The sequence below is a fragment of the Nyctereutes procyonoides genome, unplaced genomic scaffold (assembly GCF_905146905.1).
Source record: "Nyctereutes procyonoides isolate TBG_1078 unplaced genomic scaffold, NYPRO_anot_genome, whole genome shotgun sequence".
Lineage (NCBI taxonomy): Eukaryota > Metazoa > Chordata > Mammalia > Carnivora > Canidae > Nyctereutes > Nyctereutes procyonoides.
This window is the reverse complement of record NW_026575126.1, coordinates 56,932,006-56,951,513: the sequence shown is the minus strand read 5'-3', so window position 1 is coordinate 56,951,513 and position 19,508 is coordinate 56,932,006. Positions and strand designations below refer to the sequence as shown.

At 46.4% G+C, this 19,508-nt stretch overlaps 2 protein-coding genes across 6 annotated transcripts in view; one reads left to right on the top strand and one right to left on the bottom strand.

Annotated features, from left to right (window-relative positions):
* Window positions 1-19,255, top strand: part of LOC129519861 (thyroid receptor-interacting protein 11-like) — a 29,699-nt gene extending 10,444 nt beyond the window's left edge. The window contains exon 4 of the mRNA XM_055340693.1: window positions 16,979-19,255. Within this exon, the coding sequence (XP_055196668.1) occupies window positions 17,687-19,255 (1,569 nt within the window). The 5' untranslated portion in view covers window positions 16,979-17,686. The remainder of the gene's footprint in view (window positions 1-16,978) is intronic.
* The window catches only part of LOC129519442 (rho GTPase-activating protein 17-like), an 84,217-nt gene that overhangs the window by 34,685 nt on the left and 30,024 nt on the right, over window positions 1-19,508 (bottom strand). For 2 of the 5 annotated variants that reach the window (XM_055339948.1, XM_055339946.1), the window contains exons 1-3: window positions 6,131-6,216; window positions 5,441-5,480; window positions 1,491-1,595 (exon numbers count right to left, since the gene is read on the bottom strand). In XM_055339948.1, the coding sequence (XP_055195923.1) occupies window positions 1,491-1,595; window positions 5,441-5,480; window positions 6,131-6,198 (213 nt within the window). In that variant the 5' untranslated portion in view covers window positions 6,199-6,216. Of the gene's footprint in view, window positions 1-1,490; window positions 1,596-4,428; window positions 4,564-5,440; window positions 5,481-6,130; window positions 6,217-19,508 lie in introns of those variants that run through there. The other 3 variants (XM_055339949.1, XM_055339950.1, XM_055339947.1) reach the window with 2 other exon arrangements.

Here is a 19,508-nt window from a genome sequence, read left to right as displayed (position 1 = left end):
GAAGTCCTTGGCATAAACACATCAGCTAGAAGCCATGAGAACAGAGGAGGTGGCCCAAGGTATGTGACTGGGGGAATAAGGAGGAGGACAGAGCCTTAAGACACCATGTTAGAAGGGTAAGTAGAGCAGAAGCCATGATAAGAGCATGAGAGGGGCCATGGGGACAGAACCAGTGGATTGGGTCTGGTTCTGCCAAACAGGACTTGCCACGAGCATTCCTGGAATCATGGGTGCGTGCAAAGTCCCACTCTTCAGTGCATACCTACTGCAGCAAGCTCAGTATTGCACAAGGGAGGAATAACCCTGCTGGCAAGAGACAGCCCATAAATGTCTGTAGGAAATGTAAAAGACGGTGACACTGATCAGCTGCATCCCAGCTCTTCCTTTTGAGATATCCGGTGGCAAATCATAGCTTTCCGGTATGACCCTGAAACTCTCACCTTAATGGTATATGGGCTTCCAAGGGTTAGCATATGCTCCTACGCTAGGAACTTGAAAACGCAAGGACAGAACTGCCAAATGAGCGTGGCTGCTGGCTCTACGGGTGGTACACGAGGACCCGGATGCTTTGAACAAACGTACACATTCAATGGTTCTCCTGGAGTCCGTCCCTCTTCCTCTCTACAACGGCATCCTGATTTCTCCTAAGGATCCACCCTGGTCTCAATAAAAGCCTGTGAGCTGGAGGTAGCTCTGCAGCCCACTCTCTAGGGACAGGTCCTGATTAGCTCAAGCCAATGCACATCCCATCTCCTCACCAACCTCACCCCTGCCCACAATAACCAAGGTGGAATGGGAATGTTCTGGAATGGGGACTGTGGCTCAACACAGATCAACAAAAGAGAAGGCAAAGTCTACCTTCCAAGGACTTGGAAAACGAAGATTTCCCACTCTGTTAAGAAAACTACTGGAAGGTAGACTTTCTACTCCTGCCGGACATGCACAAGGAAGCAAGTAGCCCATGGAAGCCATTGGTAGCCAACCCACGACCATGACAGGTGCCCTTTTGGGGATAAAGCAGACCCCGAAGAAGGCAGGAGGGGCAAAAGGGAAGAAAGCGGGGCTCTGGTTACACCACCACAATGCGAGCCCAAGCCTCACCTCACATCCATCTCAGCTTCTGGAACCTTCCGGTTGGTAAGCCAATAAATTATGTCCTTTTGCTAAGTCAATTAAAGATATTCTTTCAGCTTTTTGCCACCAAAGCATTCCAAACAGATGTCTCCATTGTCTTATCAATGACAAATGGCTCACTGAGTCTTTGAAAGCACCTGGAATAAGTTCAGTGTGAGCAGGGCTTTCGGGTCAGCAAGGTCTTAAGCACAAAAGAATGTTCTGGTCAGGCGGGTGTCACGAAAGTAAATGGCAATATTAGGTACAAATCTGCAGGCAACTCTGCTGATGCTGCTTGAGAAAAACCAAAGGGTTGAAGGGTGCAAAGCCTCACAGGGACACAAGTGTCCCGGCCCCGAGTCACATCTGATACTCACGTATCTCCTCTCGGCATCGCTGCCATGCTGGCCCTGGAAGCATGCCGTCAGACGCTTGTGGGAAAGGTGGCACACTGACCGAACCGTGTCCAGGCGCCGCTCGATCTGAGAAAACAGAGACAGACGAGCCATTCGCAGGGCTGAAGAACACACACCCCTCTTTCTACATGGTGCTGCCACAAAGGCAGAAACAGCATCCTGTGCTCTAATTTTTTTTTTTTTTTTAGCTCGGGGGTATACATGGGAATGGTCCCATTCACTTATACCAGGGTTTCTCATTATTGACACTTGGGACCCGGTAATTCTGGGGGTGGGGGGCTCTGCTGTGCATGATGGTATGTTCAGCTTCATCTCTGGCCTCTCCCCACCCCATTCCCTGAGCTGTGACAACCGATGCTGTCACCACGCGTTATTGAACATCCCCCCAGAGGGCGAAATAGCCCCTGGCTGAGAGCCGCTGACCTCCCTTACACCAAGAGATTTAGATCTCTCAAGGGCTAAGTCCATGAGCAGGGAGGCCGCGGAGTCCGGGCTAAACCTGCTATCAGAGAGAGTGGTGGCGGCCGAGCCTGCAGAAGTGCAAAGGAACACCTTAGGCCCAATCCCATCGCCAAGGGGGAAAAAGCCACCGGGACATTCAGAAGCTACCTCCTGCAGACAGCAACACAGCCTTCCTCACACAGGACATCAGCCCATCGGAACATCAAAATCTATGTCCCACGATTTCCACTCAGGGTCAGTGTCTTCAAAATCATGCCTTAGTGGGTTTAGGGTGGGCTTGCAGCTTTGTTTTTTGTGTTGTTTTAAAGAAACCTCCAAGGCTGAACGGACAGCCAGCAGCAAGGAACACTGACTTAGGGGACCCATGCATCGCGATTTAGCTTCTCAAAATATTATTGCTGGGATATGGCTGTTTATGGCAAAGAGAACTGCTTTGCAAGGGAAGGAATGCCAAAAATGTGTATTCTGATGACTCATTAAGATTGAGTGCAGGCCCTTAGGGATGCTTTCTATTTTAAAGAAAAATCAACAAATTCAAAGCAGAATGCATTTTTATCCCTGCAGCGTTGTACCCGATGCCATGGTTCTGTGCTCCTTTCTTGAGAGCCCTGACTGTCCCAACAGCTTCTCTTCGGAGCCTAGGCCCGACCACCGGGACCCTGACCTGACAGCCGTGTTCGTACATAGAAGGAGCAAATGCCACATCACCTCCCCCTAGTCTTCTAAAACGACCAGATTTTTAAAACACTGGAAAACTAAAATACACTCTATTTGCCATGAAAACAGGCTAAACCCAAACCCGAAACAGACAAAAAACAAAAACCCCCAAACTCCATTTCACTCTGATTCTGATTTCTACTAGAAAACTGTAAAGTCCACAGGGACAGGGGTCTTGATCTGTTTTGTTCACTGATTTATCCCAATGGAAAGTGTTCATTTAATATCTGTTGAAGGACAAGCCACCCACAAGCCTGGGTGACTCAGTGGTTGAGCACCTGCCTTCGGCCCAGGGCATGATCCTGGAGTCCAGGATCGAATCCAACATCGGGCTCCCTGCAGGGAGCCTGCTTCTCCCTCTGCCTGTGTCTCTGCCTCTCTCTCTCTCTTTCTCTGTGTCTCGCATGAATAAATAAATAAAATCTTTGGGAAGAAAAGAAGAAAGAAAAGAAAGAAAGAAAGAAAGAAAGAAAGAAAGAAAGAAAGAAAGAAAGAAGAAAGAAAGAAAAGAAAGAAAGAAAAGAAAAGAAAAGAAAAGAAAGAAAAGAAAAGAAAAGAAAAGAAAAGAAAAGAAAAGGCAGGTAGGTGTCAAGTCCCTGTGCAAGGTGTTAGAAAAACAACAGTAAATAGGTTATGGTTCTCGCCCTCCTGGGATTCACAGCCTCCCAGGGAAACTCCACAGAAGCAAAAGGAACTCATGAGTGAAAAACAAGAGGCAAAATAGAAGCCTCTTGAAATGCTCTCACAGAGATCCAAGAGGCAGGAAAACACTGTACAAATTAAGGAAAGTTTCATACCAGAAGCAAACAAACAAACAAAAAATCTCTGTGGTTTGGGATCCCTCCCCAGTACTCTCCTGTTTAACCCATTAATTCCTGCCAATAACCCTATGGGGTAGATACAACCATATTCCCATTTTAGAGAAGTGGAAACTGAGGCTCAGGGAGGTTCAGGAAATCCCTGAGGCCACAGAGCAAGTCAAGGGCAGAGCGGGGTAGGGAGGCATCAGACTGCACACCTTTACCCATTGCTGTCTTTCGTCATAGTCAAAGCGGGAAAAATTCCATCTGTGGCAGTGATGGCAGACACGGAGTAGGTGTCTGGGTCACGAAAAAAGGCGTTCCTAGAAACTGGCAAACTCCTGGGGCCCCAGTGGATGTTTGGGCAGAGGGACAAGCGCAGACAGTCGCCGGCCTGCCTTCCATGGGAACCCTGCCATCCTTGAACCGCCTGCAAGGCCCTCTGGCCTCATCCTGGGGCTTCAAGGGTTCAATGAGATCCTGGATATCCCTGGTGTGGGGGGTAGGAGGGAGAACACAGACATGAAAACCCAGTCCAGTTAAAGGTCAACTAGACCAACTGTTACCTTTGGAAGTCTGAAAATGAAGTTGAGATACATGGTAAAAGTCAATGTGGAAATATTTTTAACAATATCACTGTCGAATAAATCTTAAGGGACACCTGGGTGGCTCAGTGGTTGAGTGTCTGCTTTCAGCTCAGGGCGTGATCCTGGAGTCCCGGGATCAAGTCCTGCATCGGGCTCCCTGCATGGAGCCTGCTTTGCCCTCTGCCTGTGTCTCTGCCCCTCTCTGTGTGTCTCTCATGAATAAATAAATAAACACATCAAAATAAATAAATAGGCTTAAAAAACAACCCAAACCCTTCTAATCCTTAATAAAAACCTCTGGTCCAAAAAAAGAAAAAAAAAAAGCACTCCTACGATATTGTGCCTGCGGATGGCTGTCATAATTGAGAGATGTTCTGACACGGGGTGGTCCCAGCAACATTCTTCTAAACCACGTCAGCTCCTTGTCTCTGTAGGGAGAGACACAGAGGCACCTGGGAGCAGATCTTTGGTCTTCTGGGGCTAAGTGCACACACCTGCTGTGGGTCATGGACACGAGCGGCAAGGACACAAGCGAGGAGGCTAAAGAGAAACCTCCTACAGAAGGGCTTCTGTCCTTCCCAGCGTGCGCTGGGGTGGGTGGGGATCAAGGGGGTTGAGGCTGAGTGAAGAGATGTAGAGAAAGGGTCCCCGGCCTTCTGGAACAAGCTTCCGGCACGCAAGTTAGAGAAGCCTGTTGATCGACGAAGTGCAGTGGCCCTGGCTCAGGTCCCACAGGAAACAGCCATCCCCACAGAGAGGAAGACAAGTCCAGGCTGATGACAGGCCACCTCAGGGCCTCGGAGTGGTTCTGCAAGGTCTGGTCACCGTCACGAAGACTCTAAGTCCCTGGGGACCCAACTCAGCCCAGAACTGGACAGAACAAAAGCGTGACATGGAAGGAGAAGTCGAAACTCTAGGTCGGAGCCAGTGGGGCCCTCTGCCGCAGCTGGCAGGGCCTGTCCCATCAAGGACACCATCCCAGCGGCGAGCGACTGTCCCTTGGCCTGCCCGGGACCCGGGACCTGGCCCCAGCGCCAGGGCATGGCCAGGCTGGCCAGGCCGGCCAGACCCCTCCCCCACCCCACCCCACCCCAACACCTGGCGCTTGAAAGCAGGACGAGCCCCGTCGGAACTTCATAACATGACACCAAGGTTTCAGATCCCCTTTTTATCACCGGGCAACCCAACTGCTTTGCTCTCCTGCTCGGAACCACCACGCTGATCAATTTCCTGCTCTTTCAGATCCTACACAGACATACAGAAACCCACTTCAGTTCTCCCGAAGGAAGTCTGGTTTCTTATCCTCTTTACACAAAGCACTTTAAAAAGATTTTTATTTCGTTACCTGTAACAGATCTTCACTGAGGACTTCTGTTTTCTCGGCTCTGTGGGGGGGAAGGGGGGGAATCAGAAGTTCAGAGTTAGAAATCCAGAAATGCGAAGCAATCCATGAAATTTACTAATGCTCATCCTGGGCAGAAATGAATGATAATGTAGGGGACAATTCCACCAATTTTTACATCAGAGGGCTGCCTAAGCAAAACCAAAATAAAAAACCAAGGTTTGCAGAGAAGAGCAACCCCGAACAAGAAAAAAGGATGGAGACCAATACTGCTGTATTGAAACAAGTGTGTTACAAATCCAGGAACTATTCTCCAATACACACTGCAGATAGTAACAACAACTGAGCATTCCCTCTTTCAGATGTGTCATCTTTACTTTAAAAAGAAACAAAGTATTTTCACGGCTTTCCTCCACCTATGCCTTCTAACTATCATTAACCTTATCATTAACTAGACCTTTCCAGAAAGACGACCTAGTGCCCAACAGTTAGCAGGGGAGCATATGGAGCTGCTGGAGCCTCTCGCCAGATCACAGTACATTCTTAAGACGACTTTCCTCTGTAGTCCAAAAGGACGGCGTCGTTGCTGTACATAAACCCAGAATGACTGCAATCCAGATGGCAGGTTGAGACTTCTGGTTAAATAGTGATTAAGGCCAGGCCACCTAAGTGGCTCAGCAGTTGAGCATCTACCTTTGGCTCAGGTCGTGATCCCGCGGTCCTGGGATTGAGTCCTGCAGCAGGCTCCCCTGCTTCTCCATCTATGTCCCTGTCCCCTCTCTGTGTCTCATGAATAAATAAAATCTTAAAAAAAAAAGTAAATAAATAAAATAAATAAATAAATAAATAAATAAATAAATAAATAAATAGTGATTGAGACCAACTCAATTATCATCCCTACCCAACTCCCACTGAGATGAACAAGGAAACTTTTAAAAGGAAAAGAACAAGTCTGTTTCAGCCCTGAACATTCCAGGAGGTGGGGAAAAGAGTACAGAGCGATACCAACCAGTTGCACGAGGTTGGTGGTGCACACCCCCAGCCCACACTTGGACGATGGCATGTCAGGTGAAAGCAGGCACCACCACAAAGGGTTCCAATACCAGTCGTCACTGCAGCACCCTGGTTAACTGAGATGCTGATGGCAATGGCTTACACACCAGTTTCTACAGGAAACCAGAGCTCTGACCTAACTCAAATACCTCCCAGGGCCACAGGAGCAGAGCCTGGAGATGACTTTCAGAGGCCCAGCTTTCAGAGAAGGCCAACTTTCAACTCTATGAACAAGTTCCGCAAGCAGCAGGCCAAAGGATGCCATCTCAGCCCTTGCTCAGCATACATGGTGCCAGGCATTGCTGACACGCCAAACAGAAGTAGTCACGCCAGTTAGGGAAGTGGAGCAGGGCCTCAGCTGCCTAGGAGCTCAAGCAATCGGCCCCAAAAGGAACTCTGACTGTCAGCCTCACGGGGACATACCTGGCATGAGACCACCACAGCTGCACCGCAATGAGATACCACCTCACACCAGTGAGAATGGGGAAAATTAACAAGGCAGGAAACAACAAATGTTGGAGAGGATGCGGAGAAAAGGGAACCCTCTTACACTGTTGGTGGGAATGTGAACTGGTGCAGCCACTCTGGAAAACTGTGTGGAGGTTACTCAAAGAATTAAAAATAGACCTGCCCTACGACCCAGCAATTGCACTGTTAGGGATTTACCCCGAAGATTCAGATGCAATGAAACGCCGGGGCACCTGCACCCCGATGTTTCTAGCAGCCATGTCCACAATAGCCAAACTGTGGAAGGAGCCTCGGTGCCCATCGAAAGATTAATGGATAAAGAAGATGTGGTTTATGTATACAATGGAATATTACTCAGCCATTAGAAACAACAAATACCCACCATTTGCTTCAACGTGGATGGAACTGGAGGGTATTATGCTGAGTGAAGTAAGTCAATCGGAGAAGGACAAACAGTGTATGTTCTCACTTATTTGGGGAATATGAATAATAGTGAAGGGGAATATAAGGGAAGGGAGAAGAAATGTGTGGGAGATATCAGAAAGGGACACAGAACATAAAGACTTCTAACTCTGGGAAATGAACTAGGGGTGGTGGAAGGGGAGGAGGGCGGGGGGTGGGGGTGAATGGGTGACGGGCACGGAGGGGGACACTTGACGGGATGAGCACTGGGTGTTATTCTGTATGTTGGTAAATTGAACACCAATAAAAATTAATTTATAATAAAAAAAAAATAAAATGTTCAAAGTTCTAAATAAGAGATTCAGAGCAAATTAAGTCCCTTTATGAAATAGGAATATTTTTAAACTATGACAGAAGAAGAGGAAAACCTAATTTAAAAAACCCAGTGTAGGGATCCCTGGGTGGCTCAGCGGTTTAGCATCTGCCTTTGGCCCGGGGCACGATTCTGGAGTCCCGGGATCGAGTCCCATGTCGGGCTCCCAGCATGGAGCCTGCTTCTCCCTCCTCCTGTGTCTCTGCCTCTCTCTCTCTATCATAAACAAATAAATAAATAAATCTTTAAAAAAATAATAAGAAATAAATAAAATCCCAGTGTGGGAGCCCCTGGGTGGCTCAATGGGTTAAGTGTCTGCCTTCAGTTCAGGTCATGATCCTGGGTCCTAGAATTGAGCCTCGCATTGGTCTCCTTGCTCAGTGAGGAGCCTGCTTCTCCCTCTCCCTCTGACCCTCCTTCCCACTTGTGTTCTCTCTCTCTCTGTCTCAAATAAATAAATCTTAAAAACGAAATCAAATCCCAATGTGGGCCATTAGCAAGTATGAGAAAGCAATAGCTCGGTGGTACAGCGGAAACAACTGTGTGCATCTTTTCCCAGCAATCTCACATGAGTAATTTGAAATAAAAAATCAAATACAATACAAACAACTGCAAACAATTAAAATCAGGGCTTCTGGCGGGGGGGCAGGGGGGCAGGTGGGGTGGGTATGAACACAGCACTGCAATAGCCACAAAGAAAATAAAGCAAATGGGGATGCTTGGGTGGCTCAGTGGTCAACTGTCTGCCTTCAGCTCAGGGTGTGATCACGGGGTCCGGGATCAAGTCCCACATCAGGCTCCCTGCAGGAAGCCTGCTTCTCCCTCTGCCAATTCTCTGCCTCTATCATGAATAAATAAATAGAATCTTAAAAAAAAAAAAAAAAGAAAGAAAGAAAGAAAGACATCAAATGTAAAAACAAATTGAATACTAACTTCAGGAAAAACAAAAAGTCCATCAGAAAGAGTCATAGTACACTAGTATGCTTTGCTGCAGATAACTGGTCAGATATACTAATGTAGATATCAAACAGTAATATATCAAAAAATTATAATATAACTTGGAAGGATAAGGGAGCAGAAGCAGAGAAGAAAGTCACATAAGAGCACTAAACCCTCATTTATCAGGATGGGAAGCCAATAAGTAATAACTAAAACTTGGTAACTTGAAGGATAGCAGTTTACCTATTATCTCTAAGTATAGACATGACTAAATGCCAGAATAAACAGAAATTTGAAAACAGAAATTTGAAAATAGTTGCCTCTATGGTTGTGGATTCTCAACTGGGACAATGGGATAACTAGAAAGAGAATCCACTGGGGTAAGTTTTTGCTATTATTTACTTTCTAAACTATGTGTGTGTGTGTATGTGTATATATATATGTGTATATATATATATATACATACAAACATATACATATACATACTTTTAAGTTTTAAAAAATAGTATGTTAGTTACGTTTTTCTGTGACATGCTTGATATGGTTTCAATTGAAGCATAACTTCATGTGAAGCATAACTCCAACTTAAAACAAGGGGTCCAAATGACAATCTGCACAAAAGTGCAACAGAACACATACCTAAGAGTGTCCAAAACACAAAAAAAATCCACCTATTTCCTGTCCTTTTTCAAAATAACAACTCTTTGGGATCCCTGGGTGGCGCAGCGGTTTGGCGCCTGCCTGTGGCTCAGGGCGCGATCCTGGAGACCCGGGATCGAGTCCCACATCGGGCTCCCGGTGCATGGAGCCTGCTTCTCCCTCTGCCTGTGTCTCTGCCTCTCTCTCTCTCTCTCTCTGTGACTATCATAAATAAATTAAAAAAAAAAAAAAGAAAACCTTTAAAAAAAAAAAACAAAATAACAACTCTTTAAATTTAGAGGTCAAAGGTTACAGAAGGGGAGGTGGGCAGGGGGTTGGGGTAACTGTGGACAGGCACTGAGGAGGGCACTTGATGGGATGAGCACTGGGTGTTATGGTATATGTTGGCAAATCGAACTTCAAGAAAAACAAGAAACAACAGCAACAAAATGAAACAATAAATTTAGAGGTACTTTATCTAGAAATCTATCTGGAGATGCAGATAAATACATGGAACTAATGATATGAAAATGTTAACATATTTCTTAAAAATAGGTTTATCCGGGATCCCTGGGTGGCGCAGCGGTTTAGCGCCTGCCTTTGGCCCAGGGCGCGATCCTGGAGACCCGGGATCGAATCCCACATCGGGCTCCCGGTGCATGGAGCCTGCTTCTCCCTCTGCCTGTGTCTCTGCCTCTCTCTCTCTCTCTGTGTGTGACTATCATAAATAAAATTTAAAAAAATAGGCTTATCCTATGTCTCTTGCTTTTTGGACATTCTGTATTACATTGATAAAATTTATTTTAGAGAGACATCCAATGTATCTTTTTTTGTAAAGATTTATGTATTTATATATATTTATTTGAGAGAGAAGGTACCCTTCCATGCAGGGGAAGAAGCAGAGAGAGAAGGACAGAATCTCAAGCAGATTCCACACTGGGTTCAGGGCTCAATCTCATGACCCTGAGATCATGATCTGAGCCCAAATCAAGAGTTGGATGCCTAGCCTCCTGAGCCAGCCTGGCTCCCCCACAATCTATCTTTTTATTTTTTATTTATTTTTGTTTTTAAGATTTTATTTACTTATTCATGAGAACACAGAGAGAGAGGCAGAGACACAGGCAGAGGGAGAAGGAGGCTCCATGCAGGGAGAGCCTGACGTGGGACTCGATCCCGGGTCTCCAGGATCATGCCCTGGGCTGAAGGCAGCGCTAACCACTGAGACACCCGGGCTGCCCCAATCTATCTTTTTAACCAGAGTTTTAAAATCTACTGCAATTATTAGGGGATCCCTGGGTGGCGCAGCGGTTTGGCGCCTGCCTTTGGCCCAGGGCACGATCCTGGAGACCCGGGATCGAGTCCCACGTCGGGTTCCCGGTGCATGGAGCCTGCTTCTCCCTCTGCCTGTGTCTCTGCCTCTCTCTCTCTCTCTCTCACTGTGTGCCTATCATAAATAAATAAAAAAAAAATTTTAAAAAAATCTACTGCAATTATTAAAAATTACCTATTAGCAAGAAAGATTACTTCTCCCCCAGCTTTACTGAACTTTAATTGACAAATAACACTGTATATATTTAAAGTGTATAATGTGCTAATTCAGTTTACATATATTGTAAAATGATTAATCAGGTTAATGAACACATTCATCACCTTTCACCGTTCCCTTTTTTTGTAACAGCAGTTGTAAGAATGCTTAAAATCTACTCTCTTAGCAAATTTCAAGTATATAATACAGGATTATTATACTCCCCAGAGCTTATCCATTTTATAACGGAAGGCTTATACCCTTTGACTATAGCTTTTCACCCTTTAGACCCAGGTGGCCATCATTTTTCTCTGTTTCTATATATTTGACTTTTTCTTTTCTTTTATGATCCCAAATATGAGATCATATAGTATTTGTCTTTCTCTGTCTGGCGTATTTCACTTAAATTATTATCCATAGGGTTCATCCATGTTCTTGCAAATGGCAGGATTTCCTTCTTTCTCACGGTTGAATAATATTCCTGTGTGTGTGTGTGTGTGTGTGTGTGTGTGTGTACATAGACACTCTCCACATCTTTATCCATTCATCCATCAACCAATACTTAGGTTGTTTCCCTATCTTAGTTATTGTGAATAATTCTACAATGAATATAGGAATGCAGGTATCGTTGAAATACTGATTTCATCTCCTTTAGATATATACTCAGCAACTGGGCTTGATGGATCATAGGGTAGCTCAATTTTTAGTTTTCTGAAGAACCTCTATACCGTTTTCCATAATAACTATGTTTTCACTAAAGGGTACATGGGTTCCAATTTCTCTCTATTATCACCAACATCTGTTATCTCTTGTGTCTTTTACGGTAGCTATCCTAACAGGTGTGAGGTGGTATTTCATTACAGTTTTCATTTGTGTTTGCCTGATTATTAGTGATATTGAACACCGATTCATATACCAGTGGGCCATGTGTATATCTTCTTTGAGAAAACATCTAACTAGGTCTTTTGTCCATTTTTAAACCAGGTTAATTGTTTCTTACCAATGAGTTGTATGAATTCATTACATATTTTGAGTATTAACCCGATATTTATAGTTTGCGAATATCTTTTCCCATTCTGTATGTTGCTTTTTTCATTTCGATTCCTTCCTTGCTGTTGCAGAAGCATTTTAGTTTGATGTCGTCCTCCTACCTGTTTATTTTGTCTTTTGTTGAGAGTGCCTTTGGGGTCATATACAAAAGAAATCATTGCCAAGACTGATATCAAGGAACTTTCTCCCTAAATTTACTTCTAAGAGATCTGTGGTTCCAAGTATTACATTTCAGTCCTCAATTCATTTTAGGCTAGTTTTTGGGAGTGGTGGGCCCCTGGGTGGCTCAGTGGTTGAGCATCTGCCTTTGGCTCGGGTTGTGACACTGGGGCCCCAGGATCAAGTCCTGCATTGGGCTCCCTGCAGGGAGCCTGCTTCTCTCTTTTCCTATGTCTCTGCCTCATTCTGTGTGTCTCTCATGAATAAATAAATAAATAAACTCTTTAAAAAAATTTTTTTTAGAGTTCAAAAAGGTAAGGGTCCAGTTTGCATTATTTTCCCAACACTATTCGTTAAGGGAACTGTCCTTTCCCCATTATGGATTCCTGGTGCCTTCATCAAAGATTAGATGACTATTTTTTTTTAATTTTTATTTATTTATGATAGTCACACACACACAGAGAGAGAGAGAGAGAGAGAGAGAGAGAGAGAGAGAGAGAGAGGCAGAGACACAGGCAGAGGGAGAATCAGGCTCCATGCACCGGGAGCCTGACGTGGGATTCGATCCGGGGTCTCCAGGATCGCGCCCTGGGCCAAAGGCAGGTGCTAAACCGCTGCGCCACCCAGGAATCCCGATTAGATGGCTCTTTATATGTGGATTTATTTCTGGGCTCTCTGGTCTGTCCCACTGATTTACATTCTTTTGTACGCCAATTCTGTACTATTTTGATCACCATAGCTCTGTGACATACCATGGGCCCTTGAAAAACACAGGAGTACCTGTGTGTCCACCCTGGTGCAGTCAAAAATAGACATATAAATTTTAACTTCCTGAAAACTTAACTAGTAATAGTGCTATGGCTGACCAGAAGCCTCACTGATAACACAAATAGTCATTCAACATGTTTTATATGTTATGTGCATTATGTACTGTATTCTTATGATAAATTAAGTTAGAGAAAGGAAAATGTTATTAAGCAAATGATAAGGAAGAGAAAATACATTTATCATACTGGACTATAAAAAAATCAAAACTGCATTGACTATTTGCCTCTTTTGTCGTTGTATATGGATTTTAGAAGTATTTTCCTCTTTCTGTGAAAAATGACATTGGAGTTTTGATAGGAACTATACTGAATCTGCAGACAGTTTCGGGTAGCACAGACACTTTAATAATATTAAATCTGCCAATCCATGGATACAGGATATCTGGGAAAGATTCCTTTAAAGTGACAAATCATGATTCTGGAATGTAACATACAAGCTGGGATGGCTCCTTCACACAAAGATACCCCCACTGGCCTATGGTATCCCTACCTTAATTTTAGGGAACCACCGCTGCCCCTATCTCCCCCAATATGTGGTCCAAATGACTTGATCTTCTTCATCACTGGGACCAGTCCAAGGCTCAGCCCTTTGTATGCTGACCTGTCTTGAAGCGTTCAACTTTACCAGAGACCTGAACATTTTACCCAAGGAAAGTCCAGCCATTATTCAGAATACTGGCCATGGTGCTCAGTTAAAGGCATTTATAGGGCAGCCCCGGTGGCGCAGCGGTTTAGTGCCGCCTGCAGCCCAGGGCCTGATCCTGGAGACCCGGGATCGAGTCCCACGTCGGGCTCTCTGTGTGGTGCCCCTGCTTTTCCCTCTGCCTGTGTCTCTGCCTCTCTCTCTCTCTCTCTCTCTCTCTGTCTCTATGAATAAATAAAATAAAAATCTTAAAAAAAATAAAAAATAAAAAAATAAAAATCTTAAAAAAAAGGCATTTATATTAGCCACGGAACTTGGCTTTGCTGAGATCTGATTTTTTTAAAAGATTTTATTTATTTATTCATCAGAGAAACAGAGAGAGAGAGAGAGAGCAAGAGAGAGAGAGAGAGAGAGAGGCAGCGACACAGGCAGAGAGAGAAGCAGGCTACATGCAGGAAGCCTGACGTGGGACTTGATCCCAGGACTCCAGCATCTGGCCCCGGGCTGAAGACAACAGCACTAAACTGCTAAGCCACTGGGGCTGTGTCCTGAGATCTGATTTTTGATTAGATTTTTAAAGTTCATTAATAAAGCAAAGAAGGGGAAGCACCATATTAAACCTATCATTGCATCTTAAGGACAAAGTGATCCGAAAAAATTTTTTAAATAATACTTGCTAAATCATATTGTTTCAAACCCGACATTTTGCTACACAGACCCAAACTTTTTGTATATGGGTCTTTTTTCTGCTTTGTCAAAGCCTTGTGTCCAATGTTCTGTGCTTGAAAACACACTTGAACGTTTCCTGCCCGAAACTGGGAAAACAATACGAAGCAGGAAAGCACCTCCTGCTCGCCGTTTACTCTGGGGTTTGTTTTTTCCTATGCGAGCCACTGGGCAATTGCACTAGTCATTCAAACACGGCTTACATCAGGCAGCATTTTCAATTCCCTGATTCCTTTTTGGGAAAGTGTAGCATTTGCCCCTCATGACTCCCAAAGCCTAACAGAAGCAGGGCTGTGCAGGCCTCGTCGTCCCCCTTTCTCCCAACTGGTTATGGTAACGTCCCACCCTGAGCTTGTGGATGACAGGAGTTTCACGCAGCCCCCTTCCTGGGCCAGTAGAAAATGGAAACGCTCCGGATCTGAAGCAGTTAGATGCACCAAAGACAGACAGAGATGCTTAAACCAGGACACAGGGTCAAAGGAGAATCTCTGAGCGGCCTGACAGTTTTCAACTCTAATCGCGGACTGACTTCTGGAGAAGTTTCCGCCATGACTACACTCAAAGGCCCAACACCACGGCTGTGAATGGCATCTTGTTTCCCAGGATGCTGACTATGGCATTCAGGCCACACACAGCTGCATGATGCAGGTATTCTGGGAGCCATGGCAACGAGTGCTCCAGTTCACACCTTCAGTGCATGCTGCGATCTTCCAAGCACTGCACTTGACTGACCCCATCCCAGTCAGAGAGTTCTATAGGGCCAGAGACCAAGTCTATCTTGTCCATCAGTCCCCTGTCCAGCACCCGTCTTCAACCTGCCTGCTGCACAGCAGGTGCTTCATAAATGTACGATGAATTAATGAAAAAGTAAATGGGTGTCCCAACAATACAGAAGGAGTTGAAAACAACAACTTTCTAGATTTCAAAAGTAGCAAGAAGAAAATTCAACAGCAATAGGCAGAAAATGAGAAGTGCCTTCCACAGTAAAATCCATAATGACCAAAATTAAAATGATAGTGCCATCCAAAATTAATATTTTTTTCATTGAAAAATACAAAAATCAAACTACCCATATTACCAGGGGTCCGCAAACTATAGCCTACAGGTGTAGTCTAGCTCACTGCCTATTTTGGTATGGCCAGCAAAGTAATAATAGATTTAACTTTATTTATTTATTTTTTAGATCTTTATTTATTCAGGAGAGACACAGAAAGAGAGGCCGAGACATAGCCAGAGGGAGAAGCAGGCTCCCAGAAGGGACTTGTTCCCAGGACCCAAGGATCATGCCCTCAGCCAAAGGCAGAAGCTCAACCACTGAGCCCCCTAGGTGTCCCTAGTTTTTACTTTAAAATGGTTTGGGAGGGGATCCCTGGGTGGCGCAGCGGTTTAGCGCCTGCCTTTGGCCCAGGGCGCGATCCTGGAGACCCGGGATCGAATCCCACGTCGGGCTCCCGGTGCATAGAGCCTGCTTCTCCCTCTGCCTGTGTCTCTGCCTCTCTCTCTCTCTCATTCTATGTGACTATCATAAATAAATAAAAATTAAAAAAAAAACATTTAAAAAAAAATAAAATGGTTTGGGAAAAGATTCAAAAGAGGACACAAGAATTACATGAAATTCTGGTTCCATGTGCACAAATACAGTTTTATTGGAGCACAGCCAGGCGGGTTGGTTAATGTTATCATCAATGGGTTGCTCTCATGCCACAACAGCAGAGCTAAGTTGCTCCAACAGAGACCATACAGGCGGCAGAACTCAAAATATTTACTATCTGGCTGTTTACCAACGTGTGCAAACCTTGGGTCTACACCAGTGACTCTCACAGGGTATGGTGCCAACCTCACAAGGCGGCTTTTGGGAGTCACTCTGAGGACTGGTATGCGAGGCTGATCTGGAGGTGTATTTTGTCTTCTTAGACATGCCACCTCGTGTCTGAGAAGCTGCTGCCAAAATGAATGCAGGTGGCTAACTCTGTTAATACAGTCCAAATGGGAGGCACAGCCCAGCATTGGTAATGCCGGTGACAGGAAGAGATCAGAAATTATGTCTCTCCTCCACCTACCCACCTCCCCCCAAACCGCTGAAATATTATAACTATTATTCATGTGACTTTTTTTTTTTAAGTGGGTTTCATGTCCACCGTGGGGCCAACCAAACAGGGGGCTTGAACTCATGACCCTGAGATTAAGACCTGTGATGAGATCGAAAGTCAGAAGGACCCTTAAGGGAATGAGCCGCCCAGGTGCTACATGAATTCATACAATTTTTAAATGTCACAAAATATTATTTTTTAATTTTTCTTCAACCATTTAAAAGTGCAAAAACCTGTGTCAGCCAACTGGGGCTGGAGCTGGCGTGAAGGCCGTAGTTTGCTAATGCTGATCTGTGTACAAGGGAGGTAGGTGCAGTTTCCCACGAAGCTTCAATCCTTTCTAATCACTTCTAAATTCTTCTTACTTTGAAGGGGGATTTCTTGTTCTTTTTTTAAAGATTTTATTTATTCACGAGAGACACAGGAGAGAGAGGCAGAGGGAGAAGCAGGTTCCGGGTAGGGAGCCCGACGTGGGACCCGATCCCAGGTCCCCAGGATCATGCCCCGGGCTAAAGGCAAAACTAAGCCACTAACCCACAGAGGCTGCACTGCAAGGGGATTTCTGGGCTTTCCCAAGTTGTTCTTTGGAAGGCAAGGGACACTAGTTTTTCGAGACTTCACCAGATTACTCCTTTCAACCCTTGCAGCCATTCTGAACCCCTGAGAGCAGTGGCCAGCGCTACCGCCGCCCACGACACCCAGCCAGGGCCACAGCTGCACACCCGCACGTAGCGGCAGACACGAAGGCCTACGCGGCAGCTGGCGTACCCCCAAAAGCCGGCGTGGGACAGATGCCCTGTCTCTGCAGGATGGCCGGGACGGGGAACCTGGGAGCTTCTGGAGGCTGCAAATGCCCAAGGTCTCCAGGACGGAAACCTCTATGCAATCGGAATCTGCTCTCCTTGGGGCATGGACGCGTGTCACTGTGTGCCTTTCACCTCAATTAAGAAACTAATACTGCGAGGAAACCAGAGTCCATGGACCGTGGGTAGTGGGATACCACTAGGCGAGGAGAAGGAGAGGGCCAGGTGCACGTGGGCACGTGCTCCGTGGCCCACCCGGGACAACCAGCGCAGCGGGAAGCAGGGGAAGGGGCCCGGCCCTGGCGTGCGCAGTCGGGAGGACGCGTGGCGCGGGCCGGGCCGGGGGCCGCAGACGGCCTTCAGAAGGCCCGAGGCCTTGCCACTCCCGGCCTGCTCTAGCGGAACCCGGGGCGGGCGTTGCCTAGAAACGCATCATTGTCCTTGGGTTCTTAGCCTTGCGCAGGCATCAGTTCTGGGACACTTGGCGGGGTAGTCCGACCGGGCTGGACGCTTTTTGCGAAGTGGACCAGATCGGTTCTATGACCCGCACAAATGCTTTCCTGGACCCGTGGCCTGGGCTCTGTCCTAGGCCGTTTCCGAGGGCAAGCGGACGGCAGTGAGACTTCCATCACCGGCCACAGCTTCAGTGTCACCAGAGATGTGCCGACGAAGGGAAGGGAAAAGGTGGACGAGGTACCTGACTCTGGGAGAAAGGAGGACGAGGTGAGTCGGGTGACCTTAACATCACAGAATGAGAGACTTAAAACTCTGTGTAGTGATCCAGCAGAGAAGTATGAAGCTTCAGAGCTTCAACTAAAGCAGCAGAGTGCTGGCTACCGACATCAGCTCCAAAAGAACCAGGTACAAATAGCACTGCTTAGCGAAAAACCACAAGGGACCGAGGAGGAATTGCTGGGGCCGCGGTCAGCCGCTCCGAGGGTAAACTCTGCAGCTGGTGGCCAACTGTCAGCCATGGAATCTCATTCCCCCAGTTTCGATTTCGGTCATCACGCTTCACCTTTCCACGGTGACGCCGTGGACTTTGCTGATGTGATCTGGTCACAGCAAGAAATAAACAGATTGTCAAGTCAAGTCTTAAGACTTGAGGCCGAAGTCAGTCATTGGAAACGTCTTTCCCAGGCTTCGGTGCAGGGAACGAATAGCCTAGAGCCACTCAAAATCCGCAACCTGCAGAGTACCATCAGGGAACTGGAGCAGAAGCGAAGCAAGGAAATTGAGGATCACCAACTCGAAATGGCAGTACTGCAGAACGTCCACCGGCAGAAGCTCGCAGACGTCATCCGCAGGTACCGCGGAAAACTGAACGGCCTTGAGGAAAAGGTTGAAGAACTGCAAAGCCTGTTACAGAAGGACACCTGTGCAATCAGAGTAGCCGATGACCCTCCGATTGAGCACCTGCAGAAAACCATTCAAGTTCTACAAACTGAAAAAGCAGAGTCTGCCAGGAAAATGGAAGAACTGGAAGAAAGAATACAATCCCTAAGTGACCAACTATCTTCTGCAGAAAGTGAAAGAGACGTTTTGAGGAGAGAACAGGACCAGACACCTGAAGGAAGGACAGACAAGATCGAGGAGTACGAACTGCAGCCTTCCGTTTCAAAGAGACGTGATGCAGGAGTCACGCAGGAGAGCGCTCTTTCAGGGTGTACACCAGTGGAAGAAGGGTTCGGACTGCAGGAAGCACTGTCCCACGCCGGAAAGGGAACGGTGAGACTGTGTGGCGCCGACCAGGGCAACAACGATCTCACGCAAGACGCTCTGAAACTTCCAGAGCGAGTCCACATTGTGGGGCAAGAGAATTCATCGTTAAGCCGAGGAAAGGAAGAACTTGGACCGCCGCTTCCTAAAGTGAACGAGGAACAAGAGGCCACTGAACGCACAGCTCCGGGAGACATCGCCTCGCATTCAGAAGTACATCCGTTAAGACGAGACTCGGAGGCCAACGATCTAAACTTCAATCAGAGGACAACGGAGGAGGAATCCCTGGTAGCCGCGTCAGGGGAACCGTACGGACACGACGGGACCACACTGCCGGGGCTTCGATGGAAGGCCAGCTACCACAACAAGAAAATGAAGGCAGTAGCATCACCATTAAACTAAGACAAGAGGTCGATGAGGAAGAAAAGAGAGCTTGTCAACCTGAAGATGAGACGAGCGCGACTACAGAGTTAGATGCACAGAAAGAAAAGTTAATTCAAAGTGAACTGGCGCCTAATGATTTGCATCGGCCAGATCGGTCAGAAAGAGGTCACCTCAACATCCAGAAGGAGGCCTCTGAACCTCAGGAACATAGTAAACAAGACGAGAAGGCCCTCCGTAGTGCCACAGAGGAGCTAACGGAGTCTCTTAAGCA